The sequence below is a fragment of the Lynx canadensis genome, chromosome A2 (genome assembly GCF_007474595.2).
Source record: "Lynx canadensis isolate LIC74 chromosome A2, mLynCan4.pri.v2, whole genome shotgun sequence".
Classification (NCBI taxonomy): domain Eukaryota; kingdom Metazoa; phylum Chordata; class Mammalia; order Carnivora; family Felidae; genus Lynx; species Lynx canadensis.
In genome coordinates this window covers 55119218-55136227 of record NC_044304.2, presented here as the reverse complement: position 1 = coordinate 55136227, position 17010 = coordinate 55119218, and the positions used below count along the sequence as shown (strand labels likewise).

The window sequence follows — 17010 nt, the reverse complement described above, 5'->3', positions numbered from 1 at the left end:
GACACTGTCGATTTGGGCATGAGAGAAAACGGCCCATCTCTCTCCTGCCTGCCTCTCTATCTCTGTGCCTCCCTCTCCCTGTCTCTCCTCCTTCACTAATTTAGATATTGAAGAGGAGCTGTGTCATCTAACATGGCATACTTCCATGGTTTTCCCATCTCCACTGGAATGGCAGATGAATGGAAACCCCTGGGTCGTCTGTTCCAAATGAATCCCTCCCACAGTGTAGGACCTGGCCTGAGAGGGGTGTATTCCTATGGATCTGTGCCTGTGCATCCTACAAAAGCAGCAGGAGGGGCTGAGAGCCCAAAGCCACACTGAGCTTGCCCAAAGGGCCCAGCACTGTGGTCTCAAATCACAGAGGCTTCAGACCACAGACGCCGAAGTAAGAAAACCACTCGCTTTCAGAGTCGGCGGGCTGACGCTTTCTGGGCTTCAGCCATCCCAGCTTCCAGAGTCTCTCCAGTGGGGATGCCAGTGAGACCCAAACACCAGAATGCTGGAGAAGAGAAGGGGCTAGGCTCCCACCCTGAGTGGCATCTGTCTTGGTGGGAGGCGGTCCAGAAAACAAGAAACACCCTAAATGCTCTCCCCCTGTTGGGAAACTAACTACCTGAGCATGTGTGGACCCACTGCCCGGATGCTTCATACCTCAGTCCATGACTGCACTGGGGGTATCCAGCTCCCACTTGCTCACCTCTTGGGATGGGGAGCTCACTCCTCCCTGGCACCTCCATAGCTCTGCTGGGAGAAAGCACTCCCTACACGGAGCTGGGCTCCCCAGCCCCTCTTCTCCCAGCTGAGCAGCCTGTCTCAGCCCCTACTGAGTGGGGCTCCTCTGGGCATCTTGGAGCCCCAACATGGAGAAAGACCTAGACGTCACTCCAGCTGGCACAGGGACATCAATGCCTGGGACTCCAGGCACCACAGAACCGGAGAATAGACACAGAGTCCGGTCCCCGGCTCAGAGCCTGCCAGACGGACAGATGGATAAGTGAGCGGCCACTTCTCCAGCCCAGCTACAGGTCTGGGGGTCAGGGTCTACTCGGGCAGCCCCTGGGGTGTCCAGACCACACGCTGACTTCAGAGCATCCGGGGGCTGCTGGGGCCTGGTGCTCGCGGGGCTCGGCTGCTCTGCGCCAGCGGGTTGCGGCTGATGACCAGTGCCAGGACATCGCCTGCCTCGGCCAGGAGTGGCACCGCCAGGCAGCAGTCGAAGTCCCGCGTGCGAACGTGGTTGACCTGCACAGTATACAGCCAAGGGGACAGAACGGCATTAGCTGAGCCTGGGTTAAAGTAGGTGGGAATCGTGGGACTTCCTGAAGCGTGGGCCCTGCCCCAGCCCAGGTACAGGGTAAATCTAGAACACTCCTAGAGACGAAGTCCTCCTTCATTTAGTTCTCTTTCAATCTTTCTGGTTAGGTTTTATCAAAGAGAAACCCCAAAGGGGGTGCCAGTACCTCCTTCCCACTCCACGAACACCCACTTCTCTCCCTTTTTTTTTTTAACATAAAAGAGCAGACCACACACCCAGCTTCCTGCCTAGAATTTTGTGACATTGCTTTGTTTCTGTTTTATTTTTATTTTAGATTGATCTTTTATGTCAAGCAAAGGGGTGCTGGGTTTTCATTCCTAATTGACACGAAAAGCTTCCTTTCAAAATAAATTTCAGTTGAACTGAAAGGAAACATATTTAGTAAAAATGTAGCACTGATATAGCAGAAATCACATCATGGGAACAAAGGTAGCTGGGGCCTGGGAAAGGCGGTGCAGGGTGGCTGGGCCAGGCCTGTCCCAGAGCTTTCGATCTGCTCGCCCACATTTCCCAGGCTCCCTTGCAGTTAGCAAGGTCACATCACTAGTTCCAGAAGGCCAATAGGCTGTGAAGGGGAGTAGCAGGTGTTCTGGGTGAAGGCAGGAAAAAACCCATGTATGATGTTCCAGTCGCTTTTCCTAAGTCACATCATCTAAGGTATTTACAAGAGGGTACAGCCCCCATCAGCCTGGGTGGATTAAGCCTATGCCAGCCCACTGTGGACAGGTATACGTTCATGTGCGTTAAGCTACTGAGATTCGGGGTTGTTACTGCAACACAACTGAACCTAACGTGACTAGAGGACTGGTCCTGTCATTCCCTTTGCTCTATGAGAAAGCTGGGGCTCAGAGAGGGGAGGCGACCTGCCTGAGGCCTTTCAGCCAGGGTAGAAACAGGGCTCTTTCTCCACCATGAGGCAAGAAAAGGCCACGCTATCCATGGTGCCCCCGGCCCAGCATTACCTGAAGGACCCTGTCGAAGGGCCGGAGGCCCCCACGTTGGGCTGGCCCATCAGGGCGCACAGTGTGGACATAGACGCCCTTCTCCAGGAGGCCATCGGAGACGCTAAAACCGAAGTCATTCCGCAAAGGGTCCTTGTGCAGTGTCACCTGGGAGCGGAAGGAGGAGGAGGTCCCTGGAGCTTTGACCTTTGTCCCCCGCCCCCCACAGCAGCCCTTGGTGCGGGACACACACTTAGCCTGCCCCCTAGCTGTGCTCCCCACACTTCACTGCGTTTGTCCCACAGCGCCCCCTTGCGTTCTGCATGGCAGCATATCCTCGGGTTCCCAGCACCAGTCACAAAGGGGAAGTTAGGGATAGGGTACCTTCTCAGTTCTTTTTCAATCCTCTCCCTTCCACCCAGAAGAAAGTCTCCGTGGGTAACCAATGGGTTTCACCCTTCTAACACTTGCTCCTCTCCCAATTTACCAAGAGGCTCTGAGCCTTCTGAGGACTACCAGCTGAGAGGTTTCTTCTCTGTTTTTCTATATAGTAACCTACAGATGGCAAGGGAGGCTGGCTTCTCCTTTAAGGAAGTGATATATATAGATACACACATACAACTACATATACATGTATTCTATATAAATGCCTTTAGATCTTACACACACACTAACTTAGGTGGGAAAAAAGTGAGTCTACTTAAAGAAATGTATTAATAGCAGCCTGGTGTGTATCATTGGGGGTGGGGGTGTGTATTACCCAAATGATGAGAATTTTGGAAAACTCAGTCTAATACCAAATCGTGTTTGGTGGTGGAGAATGAAGCCCAGAGAGGGGTGGGGCCCCTCGGGAGCCCCTGGTGAGTCCTCGCGGCCCCGGGACACCCATCCAGGCTTCCCGTGCCCAGCCCCGGTGCCCACCTTGTGCATCTCTAAGGGTGTCGGCACAAGCAGCTCTTGTGTCTCTTCAGGGGACGCTCGTACCTCCTGGCTCCTCCGCCAGGGCCGGTGGCCAGGCCTGCCCTCAAGGGCCACACTCTGCACCGTGCCCGTCATGATGGATGCCTGAGGACACACAGAGCTTCATTCAGATGCTTGTTGGCTCGCCGTCTGCAGTCAGCATCTATGGACACCTGCTATGTGCCAGCCTTCAAGGTCACAACAGTGAACAGCATAGTCATGGTCTCTGGCCTCCTGTGGCTCTCAGTCTGAGGGTGGGCAGGGGTGAGGTGGGGGAGGTCCTCGATCACACCAGCAATTAGCATACTAATTGTTGGCACTGAATGGCACTTACTCTGTGCCGAGCTCAAGTCTAAGGACTGTCCCCACAGAATTCATTTTGCTCTCTACAATCCTATGAAACAAGCAAACACCATTCTACGATTCCTTTGGTCCATTTTATAGGTGAGGAAACAGAGGCTAAGAGAAATTAAGATCTGAACTCAGAGTCTGCCTTCAAAGTCAAAGGTTTTAACCACTCTGCTACCCTGCTATTGGTAAAAATAAGTAAGATAAAATCACTCACAAAACCTAAAAGAATTTATACCGCCTCAAGATTCTCACTAAAATATCTTAAAGGATGAACTGAGACGGAAAACATGGAATGCGAGAAACAATGGTGAGCACAGAAATTACCAGTAACAGTAAATGAGTACTGACTAAAATCCCACAAAACTAATTTTGAGCAATTTTATAAACAAGTGGGGAGAGGAGTTGGGAGGGAAATGGAAGCATTCTGCAGGGCCTGTCTCATTGAGGAGGAAGACAAAGGCACTGATTAGACTTTGTTAAAAAAAAAAAAAAAAAGAAAAAAACAAAAAGGAAAGTGAAGATGGTAAAAAAAATTCAAGGCAAAGTCCACCGGGCCTGGTCTTTTCAAATAGTCAGCAACATGGTCTATCCATGGGATGGAATATTATGTGGCCATAAAAAGCATGAAGTATTGATACGTTCTACAACATTAAGCTAAATGAAAAAAGGCCACATACCGCATGACTACATTTATAAGAACTATCCAGAACAGCGGTTGAGAGATGTGGGACTCCTTTTTGGGATGTTAGAAATGTTCTGGTCATGTATGCACAACATTGTGAATACACTATAAAAGCCCTTGAATTACTAGTGATTATCCTTAATTCATTCTTTTTACTTTTAATATTTAATTTACATTTGAACGGTTTGTAAATTTTTTTTTAATTTTTAATTTTTAATGTTTATTTATTTTTGAGAGAGAGAGAGAGAGAGAGTGTGAGCAGGGGAGGGGCAGAGAAAGGAAGACACAGAATCCGAAACAGGCTCCAGGCTCTGAGCTGTGAGCACAGAGCCTGACGCAGGTGCAAACTCACAAACCACCAGATTATGACCTGAGCTGAAGCTGGACGCTTAACCAGCTGAGCCACCCAGGGGCCCCATAACATTATGTAAATCTTATGATATGTGAATTTTATCTTGATAAACAAAAATTTTATGTCAGCATCGTTAAAAAGGCACTGGACTAAAATTAAGAGAGACTGAAAAGGCATAAAAACCAAGTGCCAAGCATGGATTAGGGACTAGTTTAGCCAGACCAGACCTAAAGGGAAATTTGCGGTCAACTGTGAAAACCTATGACCTTGCTATTAGAAGAGATGAAAATATATTAGAAGATTATTTCCATATACGGAAAAACAGAGTAGCTGACTGAAAAAGCATATACAAGAGCATGTATATCATGGTTTTGTTATCCTAAAAATACATACACACTCACTTAAGCAGTAACAGTGGTAATCTATGTGTGATGAGACTGTTTTGTTCTTATGTTTTACTCTGCTTATTTCATTTTTTATTTTACTTTGTTTATCTAATTTTGCACCATCCACATGTATGGCTTCTGTAATAATAAAAAATTAAATGTAAAAATTCAATATTAAAAGTAAAACAGGGGGATGCCTGGGTGACTCAGTCGGTTAAGTGTCCGACTTTGGCTCAGGTCATGATCTCATGGTTCGTGGGTTCAAGCCCCACATCGGGCTCTGTGCTGACAGCTCAGCGCCTAGAGCCTGCTTCGGATTCTGTGCCTCCTTCTCTCTCTGCCCCTCCCCCACTCACGCTCTGTCTCTCTCTCTCTCAAAAATCAATAAACGGGGGCGCCTGGGTGGCGCAGTCGGTTAAGCGTCCGACTTCAGCCAGGTCACGATCTCGCGGTCCTCCGGGAGTTCGAGCCCCGCGTCAGGCTCTGGGTTGATGGCTCAGAGCCTGGAGCCTGTTTCCGATTCTGTGTCTCCCTCTCTCTCTGCCCCTCCCCCGTTCATGCTCTGTCTCTCTCTGTCCCAAAAATAAATAAACGTTGAAAAAAAAAATTTAAAAAAAAAAAATAAACGTTAAAAAAAATTAAAAATAAATAAAAAGTAAAACAGGGGCACCTAGGTGGCTCAGTAGGTTGAGCACCCGACTCTTGATCTTGTCATGATCCCAGGGTCATGGGATCAAGTCCCTCATCAGGATCTATGCTGAGCATGGAACCTGCTTAAGAGTCTCTCTCTCTCTCTCTCTCTCTCTCTCTCTCTCTCCCCCCTTCCTCTGCCCATCTCCCCTGCTCACACTCACTTTCTCTCTAAAATAAAAAAAACGTAAAATGAATTAAGGATAATCACTAAAAGAATAAAAATTATAAAAAATATCCTTTTTCATGATGGAAAGAGTGCAGGAGTAGGAGATTTATCAATACAAGAAAAGTTAAGATAGTAGATCAGAAGTATTGAGAAAGTAGGATACATAGAAAGTATAAATTCTTTGCTAGAAATAACTTTATATTAGTAATCACAAAAAGAATAAATGAACTAAACTTGCCTTAAAAGAAGACCCTTGGCTTGGGGGGACAATCAGCTATATATAGCATACAACAGATACACTTAAAATGAGAAATGTACAACTTAGTAACACAGTAAGTTTGAAAATAAAGAAATTGGAAAAAAGACAGGAAACATTACTAAAATAAAGCTGGTGGAGCCATATTATTATGGGAAAAATGGAATTTAAAGTGGAAAGCAGATAGGGATAGAGATACTGATTAATAACAAAAAGAAAAATTCACCAAGAAGTTATAGCCATCATGCGCTTAATGACAGACAAATTTTGACATAGACAAAAATTGACAGAATGTCAAGAATTTGCCAAATCTCTACTCACAATGGGATTTTATCATACTACTAACAACAACAACAAAAAACCACATGAAGATAAATAAAGCATATAACATTCATCAGGATGCAGATTTGAACAAGTTTATGAACAATCTTGACATGCAGAGAACCCTACACCCAAAAAAGGGAATTCGCATTGTTTTGCAGGCATACACGAAACATTTACTAGAACTGATACTAGAAAGAAACCTCTCCACTTCTGTATATGTTAAGGGTCTAACTAAAATTGTACTAGACATTTTTTAAATATTTGGAACTGAATAATCAATTAAAGCACTACAAATCAAAACTTGTGGGATGCAGCCAAAGCAGTACTTATGGGTAAAATCATAGCTTAAGATGCACCACAGTAGAAAACAAGGGAAACTGAAAATTAAGGACCTAAGAAACCAGGAAAAGTATCATTACTTAAACACAAAGAAGTTAAACACAGAAATGAATACGATAGAAAACAATGAAACACAAGACAGAACTAACAAAGCCAAAAACTAGTTCTCTGAGGAGCATAATAAATAGCAAGGCTGATGGAGAAAAGAAAAAGGCCCTAGTCAACAATATTAGGGGCAAAAGCACAGGTAAAGCAGAAGTTTACATTATCACTCTCAGAGTATGAAGGAGCTTCTGAAATGACCCAGCTGGATCTTTCCTAGACCTTCTGCGCAGCCTGATCTGTTGTGGGCAATGTTGACCTCACACAAAGCTGTAGTCACTTCTCAGCTCCCCTGACCCCGATCCCCTGTGCTGTCACTGATGTTGACATCCACGTGCTTCCACAGGGCATGCCCACAACCGTGTCCACATACTGCACATGCACACACAGACACCGAAACTGTCCCTGTGCATATCCAACTGTGCACACTCAGACACACCTGCTCTGAAATGCCCACACGCATGCTGCCAATGCACACATGATACCAGACAGGTCCACATGTGCATACACCTCGAACCACCACACCACAGTGTTCTCAGTCATACTTGTGTATGTGTCCGCACATGTGTGAAGACCCCTTTACATGGCGGGTGCCGGGTGAGTGCATGACACACATGACACGCAGGCAGGATCCCATCAACACGCTTGTCTCCTATGGCATGCCCATCAGTGTGTCCATGCACAGGTGCCCCCAGGAAGGTCTGCGGGGTGGGTGGCCCTACCTCCAGTTCCCTCAGCAGCTCTGACTGACCACACGACTCCAGGTCTTCGAGGGCTTCCCCGAACATGCGCCAGAAGCCCTCCTCACGGGCAGGGCCAGGGGCTGGGCTGTAACGTAGGAACCAGAGAGCGTCAACTCCTGGTGGACAGATGGGCGGGCAGGCGGGCTGGGGCCTGAGGAGTCTTCGGGGCCCCAGGGCCCGGCGTTGGGCTCAAGGGGCCAGAGGGTGGGCGGGCGGGCGGGCAGGCAGGCGGGCGTCCTCGGTGGCAGTGCTGGGGCCCCGGGGCAGTGGTTGGTGACACGGAATGGGGGGAAGACGCAGTTAGGGGCGACCAGGACTGTCGGTGGCCAGTTAGAACAGGGGCAGATGAGACGGGGTGGAGAGCGGTGACACAGGACGCCTGGGAAGAGAGACAGACGGACGGACAGACAGATAGACAGAGAGGAGATCCATGGTGTAGCCCCAGAGGACGGCCCCTGGCCCCACCCAGACACATGGCATCATAGCACAGTGACAGGGACAGAGCTGGAGCCAGCAAGGACACAGATGGATGGAGATGGCGTGTCTGTGCTGGGGAAGGGTCCAGGCCACCCCACGGCTTCCGTCACAGGGTGTAGGAGCCCATCATCACTTTAAAATTGAGGCACAATAGAATAATACCAAGTCACACGCACGCTTCATAGTTCACAAAGCCACTTGCCGCCTACAAAGTCCTGGCCACTTATAAAGTATGATTTGCAAAGCACTTTCTTATAAAGGCCCTCCAGCTTTTCTCTCCTAGGGAGACTCAGGGAGGCTGATGCATGATAGTTGCCTCCTGCCCTTCCCATTTTAAAGATGAGAAGACTGAGGCTAAAGGACATTCTCTCCATTCAAATCATTTCTACAAATATTTTGAGCCAGGGCTCCATCCACAGGGCTCACGGCTACGGAGGTAAAGAAGGTGTCGCCCCTGTTCTCAAGGAGCTGGCGGATCCTTCACAAAGTGTGCAGAAATGCCTCCTGGGTGCCAGGCACTTAGCAGAAGGGACCATAGCCAGGGAACGCATCAGGTGGACACAAGGCGGCCAGTGCCATGAGGAGGCTCACATGCCTTCTGCCTGAAAAAGTCAGGGAAGCTTCCCGGAGGCAGGACCTGGGTTTTCAAGGCACAGTAGGCCTTGGTCAGGAGAGAGTAGGCAGAAGGAAGTGCCTGATTGAAAGCCCAGATGTGGGAGGGGTAGCTAGGGCTCAGTGAGGAACAGCCACAGGGCCTGTTCTCCACAGGGGCCTCCTCCAGGGGTGACAACGTGCCCTTCAAAGCCAACACTACAAAACCCATCACGTCCACAGCTCAGGGCTGGCACCTGTGACCTGAAGGCCCTTGTAGGGGGGCCGTCAAGGAATCTGGGCTAAGTCAGGAGGGTCGGGTTCAAGTTCTGAGTCTGTTGCCTTTCTTCTGAGAACGAGAGATTAGCAGACTTCAGAAAGGCAAACACCTTCCACACGTTTGCCATGGCAGCGCCCTCTGCTCAGCACAGCCTCATCCCCATCTCAGCCAGGCCAAGGCAGCTCTGACCGACGTTTCCTCCTCTCTCCTGGGAAGCGACCCTCCTTAGGAGCCAGAACAAGACTCCTCCGCTGCCCCCCTACGGTGGCACAGGGACCCTCACCCATCCTAGCCAGGAGACTGTGACTGCCTCCTCCCTCATGGCGTTGCCACCACAGACCTAGTTGGTGGCTCCCAGTCCTCCTCCTCCTCCTCCTCCTCCTCCTCCTCAGGGAAGCTCTCGTCTGTGGGGGCCGGGGTGTAGCTTGTCCTCCGGGGCTCCGTGGGTGGGGGGCTGCTTCTCAGCCGGCTGGGCCGCCACTCCTGGGGGGTCACATTCCGAGCTGCCGCCTGTGGAGTGTAGGAGCCTGGCAGGTGGAGAGGGGGGTGTCTGAGAGGGTATAGCTCACCCTCCTTTCTGCCCCTTTTCCAGCTGTGCTGGGTGACCGTGGATAGGTCTTTGCCCCGTCTGGACCTGCATGACTACCCAGAGTCCCCTGAGGTCCCGGCCGCCACCCAGAACCCTCTGAATCACCCAGCAGAAGAGTTAATGCCCAGGGCTCCAGGACCCTGTCCCGCCTCCATCAAGAAGCTTCGCCCAGCTGCCCCTGCACGGGAAGGACTTTCACTATTTTGACCATTCCTCTCTGCCTGCCTTTGGGAGCTCTGACGACCCTGCCCTGGGAGTAAGCTAAGAGATACTGATCAAGTACTTGAGATGGGGAAGCGGAGACCCCAGGGAAGGCAGATATACAGACAGTGAGGACAGGGGCTGGGAGCCACCTGAGGGCACTTAGAAGCCTCGCTCCACTAGTTCTCTGAGCTTGGCCTTGGGGAGCCCCTGTGGCTCTGTGTTGCAGAGGCCAGAAGGCCAGCTGCTGCAGTCAAATGCCCCCAACCTCCAAAGCTACCTATGGGTCTCAACACGCATGGGCAGGGGAGCTCGTGTCCTAAGAGGGTGGCCTGGAGGTGTCCACTTTAAGGCTGGGTCTTGCGGGATGAGGTGGGAAGGGGTTTTTTGCCCAGGACTCCACGGATGCAATAAACATTGATTGGGCACCTGCCGTGTGCAGGGCACTGGGCTGGGAATGACAAAGACAGAAGTATGGCCAGCTTGGTCCCTAACCTCAGGGTGGGGAACTCTGAATAGCCAGCTGAGGTGCTATGGATGCTAATCAAAAGATGTGTGAAGGCCTGGGGTCCATGCTCTGAGCAGTGAGGGGCCCTGGGAATGGCTGATGTGGCCCAGGCGGGTCTGCCTCCAGGAAGCGTCCCTGAAGGAAGGAGCTGGGAGAGGAGGAGGAAGGATTAGGCAGAAGGAGCAGCCCCTACAAAGGCCTGGCAGCTGGGGCGGCCCAGAGAGAGCATGTTGCTTATAGGCGATGAAGTGTTACCTGGGCCCCCAAACCCCCCCTCTGTGGCCGAGCTGTCCCAGGACTCCACGGCGCTGTCCATGCTGGGCACGGCAGGGGAGAACCGAGCTGCCAGCAAGCCCCCTTTGAGTGCCTCTGGAGGGTCCTCATCTGCATCGCTGGCCTCGCTGAGGCTGCCCGACTTGCGGTGTGGGAGGGGGCCTGGGATGGAAAGGGGGTGTCACTGCCACTGGCCTCTGACCTCAGAGACAGAGATGCTCAGTGAGCCTCAGTTTCCCCACTTCAGTCTGGTTTGGGAACTCACAGGCACTGAGCACTCCCCCCAAGCCTACTGCTGGGCCCCCTGATATGAGGGAGGTGGTGCACCAATGGGCAAACCTATTTCACAGACAGGAAAACGGAGGCTGAGTTCTCTGAGCTGGGCCTCGGGAAGCCCCCGTGGCGTTGTGTGTGCACAACATGCCCAAGGTCACAGGGTGAGCAACAGTGGGGCCCGGGTCAGAAGGAAGACCCTGAAGGCTCCTTCCACGGCGGGCGGTGGCCTCGCTTGCCAAGGTACAGGGTACAAATCGGGGGAAACTGAGGAAAGGACAGGTACGGCCCGAAGGCATAACGAGCAGCTGTGAGAGGCAGGAGGCGATGAAGACAGTGGGTGGTTCAGGCCCAGACTCTGCCCCATACAAGCTGTGACCCTTCTGGGTCTCATCTCCTCAGCTGTCCCAGGTGCCTTCCCACCTCTGTGGGGTTTGGTGGGGATTCCACGAGGCTGGGCACAGAGGGGTTCCCACATGGGCTGAGGGCCCCCAGGTGTTGGGGTGAGGCTCACGGTCTAGCTGCTTCTTGATCTTCAGTGTGACAGTCTCACCAGCCACCTGCAGGAGGTGGATGGCCTCACTCAGAGGCCGGCCCTTGAGGCTGACGCTGTTGATGGCCAGGATGCGATCCCCAACGTGGATAGCGCCAGTCCTGGGGAGGGGGCACAGGACAGAGAACGAGACACAGTCGAGGCTTCAGGGTGGGGGTCTGCCTTCAGGGAACTCAGGAACCCCAAGGCACAAGCCCGACGGACCTCAATCAAACCCAGCTGCAACAGAAGGCAAGTGTGATCTCTGGTGGTATGAACGGAGGTACAAAGTCTAGAATTTGGGAGGGGAGGGATTATCCTGCCTGACTGTAAAGGCAGGTTCTGGAAGCAGGGTGAAGCAGGAGTTCTGAGCACGGTCTGAATCGCGCAGAGCAGCTGTCAACTACCACATGATCTGGAGCCCGTAAATGAGAGTGATAAACTTACTTTACCTAATTCTAACTGAAAGATGGATGGGTGGAAGGGATTCATGCTTCTCTCCATGGACAGCCTTTCCCTTTCCCTGGGCCTCAGCTTCCTCACCTAGAGAATGAGCACAGGGTGCCCAGGCGACCTCACAAGGGGATGCAAGGGGCTGACAAGGCCAGGCAGCAGCATTGATCCGGTCCAGTGGGTTTCTGCCTGGACACCATTAGAATTACCTGAGGAGCTTTTCTAAACATGCACACGCCTGGCCCCCGCGCCTGGCCAATTAAATGGTATCCCTGGGAATCGGGCTGGGGAAGGGGATCCTGAGGAACAGCCAGCACTGAGAGAGAGCAGGGAGAGCAGCTGCAGGTGGGCACCGCCCACCAAGCTCCCCAGGAGTCCAGGGGACTAAGTCAGGGGGGTGGCGGGCTGAGTGAGGGAGGGAGGTCTGTCCAGTTCGGCAGCCGCCTGTGGCTACTGGGCCCCATAGCGTGGCTGCCACAAACTGAGACACCTTGACTTAGGCAAACGACACACCAGATTCTGAAGACACAATTAAAAACATAGTGTAAACTATCTCATTTATCATTTGTATATTGATTACGTGTTGAAATAAATACATACGTAAGATTCGTTTTATTTCTCTTTATTTTTCTAATATGGCTACCGGGAAGTTGATAATTAAATGTGTGGCTCGCATTACACTGCAGCTAGACAGCACTAAGCTAGATCAGCCTGGTGAGGGCACGGGGGACTGTCTGTTGTGCTCCCAGCGTCCAGGATGAGCCGCCACATAGTAGGTACCCAGTAAACGTGGGAGTAGATGAACATACTTGAGGTGGGAACCATCCACACTGGCCCCTGGAGTGGGCCAGCAGGGGGCGCTCCGGGAGCAAGGACACCAACAGGGAGCCAGGAACCACACTCCTCAGCCCCCTCTGTCCCACTGCGGCACCCTGTCACCACGTGGCCCTTCCTGCTTTGTGTCCTCCCCCAGGGGCCCAGCCTGCCCCCTCCAGACCTGCCCAGTCTCTCCCTTTACAGCCAGTTCCTCTCAGTGGCTGGAGAAAGCTGCATCTCGCCCAGACTGGGACCACCCCCTGTGACCCCCATGGGGCCCTGTTCTACCTCTGGGCCCCAGATTCACCTGCTCCCCCCAGTCTGGCCAGCCTGGGGCACCCTCTTTCTCACACCTTCCCCAGGGGAGAGGACAGCAGGGGGGCCCATAATGCCTGCAGAAAAGCCCCATGCTGTGCCAGGATTGAAGGCACACAGCAGGTGCTCCAAAAAGGCTCACAATGCTGACTTTCCAGAAATCTCCAGGAATCTCCACATTGGGAGAGAGAGGAGAGTTGGCATACATTTATCTGGCACCTACTAAAGCTGGAGAGGTCAGCCAGGGAGGGGCTGGTCTACCTCTGTGGAACTGAGGCTCAGAGAGGGAAGGGACAGTCCTGATGTCACCCAGAATGTCAACGTTGGAACCAAGGTCAGAATCCACTTCAGCTGTTCTCAAAGCACAACCCCTGCCCCATGAGGGTCCCTGGGCCCACCCCATGCATCCCCCCCCCCCCCCAGAACCCTGGCTCACCTCTCAGCCAGACCACGCTTGGTGAGGCCTGAGATGACAATGGGGTCAAAAGGTTCCTCTGTGCCCGAAATGGTGATACCCAGGGGACCCCCGTAACGTTTCAGTTCCACTGTGTAGCTAATGGCACCCGTGGTCTCCTGTTCATCTGCAAAGGTGGCACCTATCAGGGCGGGGTGCAGTGGGGCAGGACCCAGGAGATGGACGCCCCCAGCCCCCAACACCTTGGTGTCCTTACTCACTCCCACTCGCACTCACTCATTTGTTAGTTCACCCACTCACTCCTGCCATGACTTTGGATGGCACAACCCGGGGACTCTGATGCCATCTTCTGCCTCCAGAAATGTTTTCTGGCACCCAAACACCATGAACCCAACACTCTAAAATATATATTTCATGCATGACACAAAATAACAATAATGAGAAGAAGAAACCAGATTTCCAGCTTTCTTTAAAAAAGAAAACTTAGAAGAAGTTTTGCCCACAAGACAGCATACTTCCCAGGGTAGGAATTGCCTCTCTGAATAAGGGATTGGCTCTCCAGGGACCACAAGCCTCACCCCTCCCTACTGCCTCCCCAACCTGTATACATTTCTCTTACCTTCTGTCCAGTTCACTCACTTCTGTCACCTGTCTGGCCTCAGAGGTGTCACAGCTTTTACTTCTTCACTCACACACTGCCCGTGCAGGGTGCAGTCATTGAGGCATCCCTGCCCCGCCCACTCATCTGCTCGCTGCTGCCCCCTGGGGGTCCCCTCTGCTAGGCTTTGTGCTGGGTGCAGAGGATCCAGGCAGCCCCAGGGATGGTGAGACATCTGTGCTGGGGCTCCTCCCTGCATCTGTTCATTCAAGGAGCCTGCACCAGCAGCCTGCCTCCCTCCCTCCTTGGCCAGAGGGAACCCCAAATTGCAAGCTGGGAACGCATCATCCGGGGGTGGACCGAGAGGCGGCAGGGCCGGGCAGGGGCCATACCGGAGTTGTCCTCGTCCTTCCGGATCTTCAGCTTCACCAGGTCCTCGCACTGCCGCAGGATTTGGACAGCGTCCTCCATGGGGCAGTTGTCCAGGCGGATATTGTCGATGGCCAGAAGCTTGTCGCCTGGCTCAAGGGTGCCGGTCCTGCATGAGCAGGGGTGGGGGACAGAAAGAGGCTGGCACACGCTACTCCCCCTGGATTACTCCCCCTGCCCTGTGCCCAGGGCCAGCCCTACCTGTGTGCCACGCTGCCCTTCTTGATGTCAGAGATGATGAGGGGCTCTCCTCGCTTCCTGCTGGTCGCTGGGGGGGGGGGGAGGGGGGAGAAGCATGAATCTGACCTTTGACCACCTCAGCCTCAGGGAGTTTGGAGGGGTCAGGAGTTAGAGCATGTCCTGCTCTCACTGCTTCCTGTCTGGGTGACCGTGAGCAAATCAGCCCCCTTTCTGCCTCAGTTTCCCCTCTGTAAAATGGGGGGGATGCCACAGAACTCATGAAGATGTCATGAGATCAAACTAGACAAAGCAAAACCTAACATGGATCCCGGCACATAACAGGTGCTCAGTCCACATCAGCGCTTTTCCCTTCTGCTCAGCCCATCCCCCAGCAAACTGCGAACTCCTTCAGGGGCTGTGTCAGGGACTCCCACCTGGCACAGGGACACGACCCAGGAACTGGGTGACCCTTCCACAACTGAGTTTTCCCTTCTCCCATCTGCAGGGAGTGCTAGCTGAATGGCCCACAGGGGGCTCCCTCTCCGGAAACTGCCTCTGACCAAGAGAACAGCCTCACCCAAGGTTATGCAGCTCCTGGGTACAGCCTGGTCCAACAGAGGTGCAAAGGCCTGGCTCCCAGCCTCATTCAGGACAACTTCCAAAGCCTTCCTGGCCCTTGGGCTCTCCGTGGGATTGGCTGGGCCACCTGCTGTGGTCGCATCACAACCCAGCTCCTCCATCTGCCCAGCCCCACATCCTTCACCTCACACAGGTGGTGATTCCAAGAGCCCTTCTCAGCAAACCCCCGGAACATAACTCTGTCTAAGAAGCTCTTTCTGGGGAAACGTGACCTAAGACAATGGGTGTTGCATGAATAGCTAAGTCTTCTTGCAGAAAGAATCCATCTGGGCGGATGGGTTTTCCCATTAGTGACCAGATGGTAGGAGCCTCTTCTAGCCCATGTGGCATCTTTGCAGATGAGACAAGGGCACCTCTTCCGACTGATGCAATAAAATTGTAAGTCTACCTCAAATGGGCATCTTTGTGTCATGTGCAACTTGTGCAACTGTATCTGGCAGCCCTACCCAGAGGTTCCTGGGCTGGAAGCAGCTTCTCCCCTCCCAGAGTGCTTAAACTTCCACCTCCATTGACTGTGGAGTCTGGGGAAGGAAGGAGCTGCAGTCACCCTCTGTCAAGCCCAGGGTGGGGACTGAGGATCATTTCACACAAGGACTGCAATCCTGGTCTTCTGTTCTCTGGGGCTCCCTGAATCTCCCTAGGGAATGAGGTCCAAGCATCTGTTGCCTGACCTGGGGTCAGCCTACCAGTGTGTGTGCTGCCCTGGCCAGAGTGGACACTCGCCAGGAGGTCACCTCAGCAGGGCGGTGGGGGTGGCAATGCTACAGCCAGCCGGGGGGTGTCTCCACCCCTTATCCCAACGTCTTTCCCTTCAGGATCCCCAGGACACAGTTCAATCTCTACTATGTATGTGCAAGGGAGAGGGAGAGTGAACAAAACAAAGATCCCCACCCTCCTGGGGCTACCAGTCTGGTGGGGGACACAGATAATCAACAACATTTTAAAGTACAGCTGGCCTTTGAACTATGTGGGGGTTAGGGGTGCTGTCTCCCCGTGCAGTTGAATATTAACTTTTGACTCCCCCAAAACTTAACTACTAATAGCCTACGGTCGAATGGACACCTTACAAATAACACAATTGATGAACATGTACTTTGTATGTTATATGTATCACATACTGTGTTCTTAAAATAAAGTATGCTAGAAAAAGGAAAATGTTAAGAAAATCATAAGGAAAAGGGGCGCTTGGGTAGCTCAGTCGGTTAAGCGGCCGACTTCGGCTCAGGTCATGATCTCGCGGTCCGTGAGTTCGAGCCCTGCGTCGGGCTCTGTGCTGACAGCTCAGAGCCTGGAGCTGTTTCGGATTCTGTGTCTCCCTCTCTCTCTGACCCTCCCCCATTCATGCTCTGGCTCTCTCTGTCTCAAAAATAAATAAACATTAAAAAAATTAAAAAAAGAAAATTGTAAGGAAGAGAAAATACATTTACAGGATGTACTGTATTTATCGGAAAAAATCCATGTTTAAGTGGACCTGCACAGTTCAAACCCATGTTGTTCAAGGGCCAACTGTACATAGTTTGTCAACTGATAAAGCATGCTGTGGAGAAAAAGAAAGTATGGAAGGGGCCATGTGGAGGGTAGGGCAAGTGTAAATCGGGGTGGTAGGAAAGGACTTCCAAAGGTGCCATTTGAGCAAATGGTGGGGAAGAGGGCAGAGGGAATGGCCAGTGCAAAGGCCCTGAGGCTGGAAGGAGCAGTATGTTCAAGGATCAACCAGGAGGCCAGCAGTGGCTGGTGGGGCATGATGGAGGGATGGCAGGAGATGAAGTCAGAGATCACTAGGACCAGATCACAAAGGCCTCATCAGCCGTGAGGACTTCAGCTTTTACTC

The 17010-nt window shown here is 52.2% G+C and overlaps 1 protein-coding gene across 1 annotated transcript in view; it reads right to left on the bottom strand.

The window, feature by feature from the left end:
• Positions 1 to 1053: 1053 nt before the first annotated feature.
• GRIP2 (glutamate receptor interacting protein 2) overlaps positions 1054 to 17010 on the bottom strand; it is a 53444-nt gene continuing 37487 nt past the window's right edge. The window contains exons 17-26 of the mRNA XM_032592491.1: positions 14562 to 14628; positions 14324 to 14469; positions 13355 to 13499; positions 11317 to 11456; positions 10512 to 10691; positions 9299 to 9485; positions 7590 to 7695; positions 3178 to 3321; positions 2278 to 2424; positions 1054 to 1242 (exon numbers count right to left, since the gene is read on the bottom strand). Of these exons, the coding sequence (XP_032448382.1) occupies positions 1084 to 1242; positions 2278 to 2424; positions 3178 to 3321; positions 7590 to 7695; positions 9299 to 9485; positions 10512 to 10691; positions 11317 to 11456; positions 13355 to 13499; positions 14324 to 14469; positions 14562 to 14628 (1421 nt within the window). The 3' untranslated portion in view covers positions 1054 to 1083. The remainder of the gene's footprint in view (positions 1243 to 2277; positions 2425 to 3177; positions 3322 to 7589; positions 7696 to 9298; positions 9486 to 10511; positions 10692 to 11316; positions 11457 to 13354; positions 13500 to 14323; positions 14470 to 14561; positions 14629 to 17010) is intronic.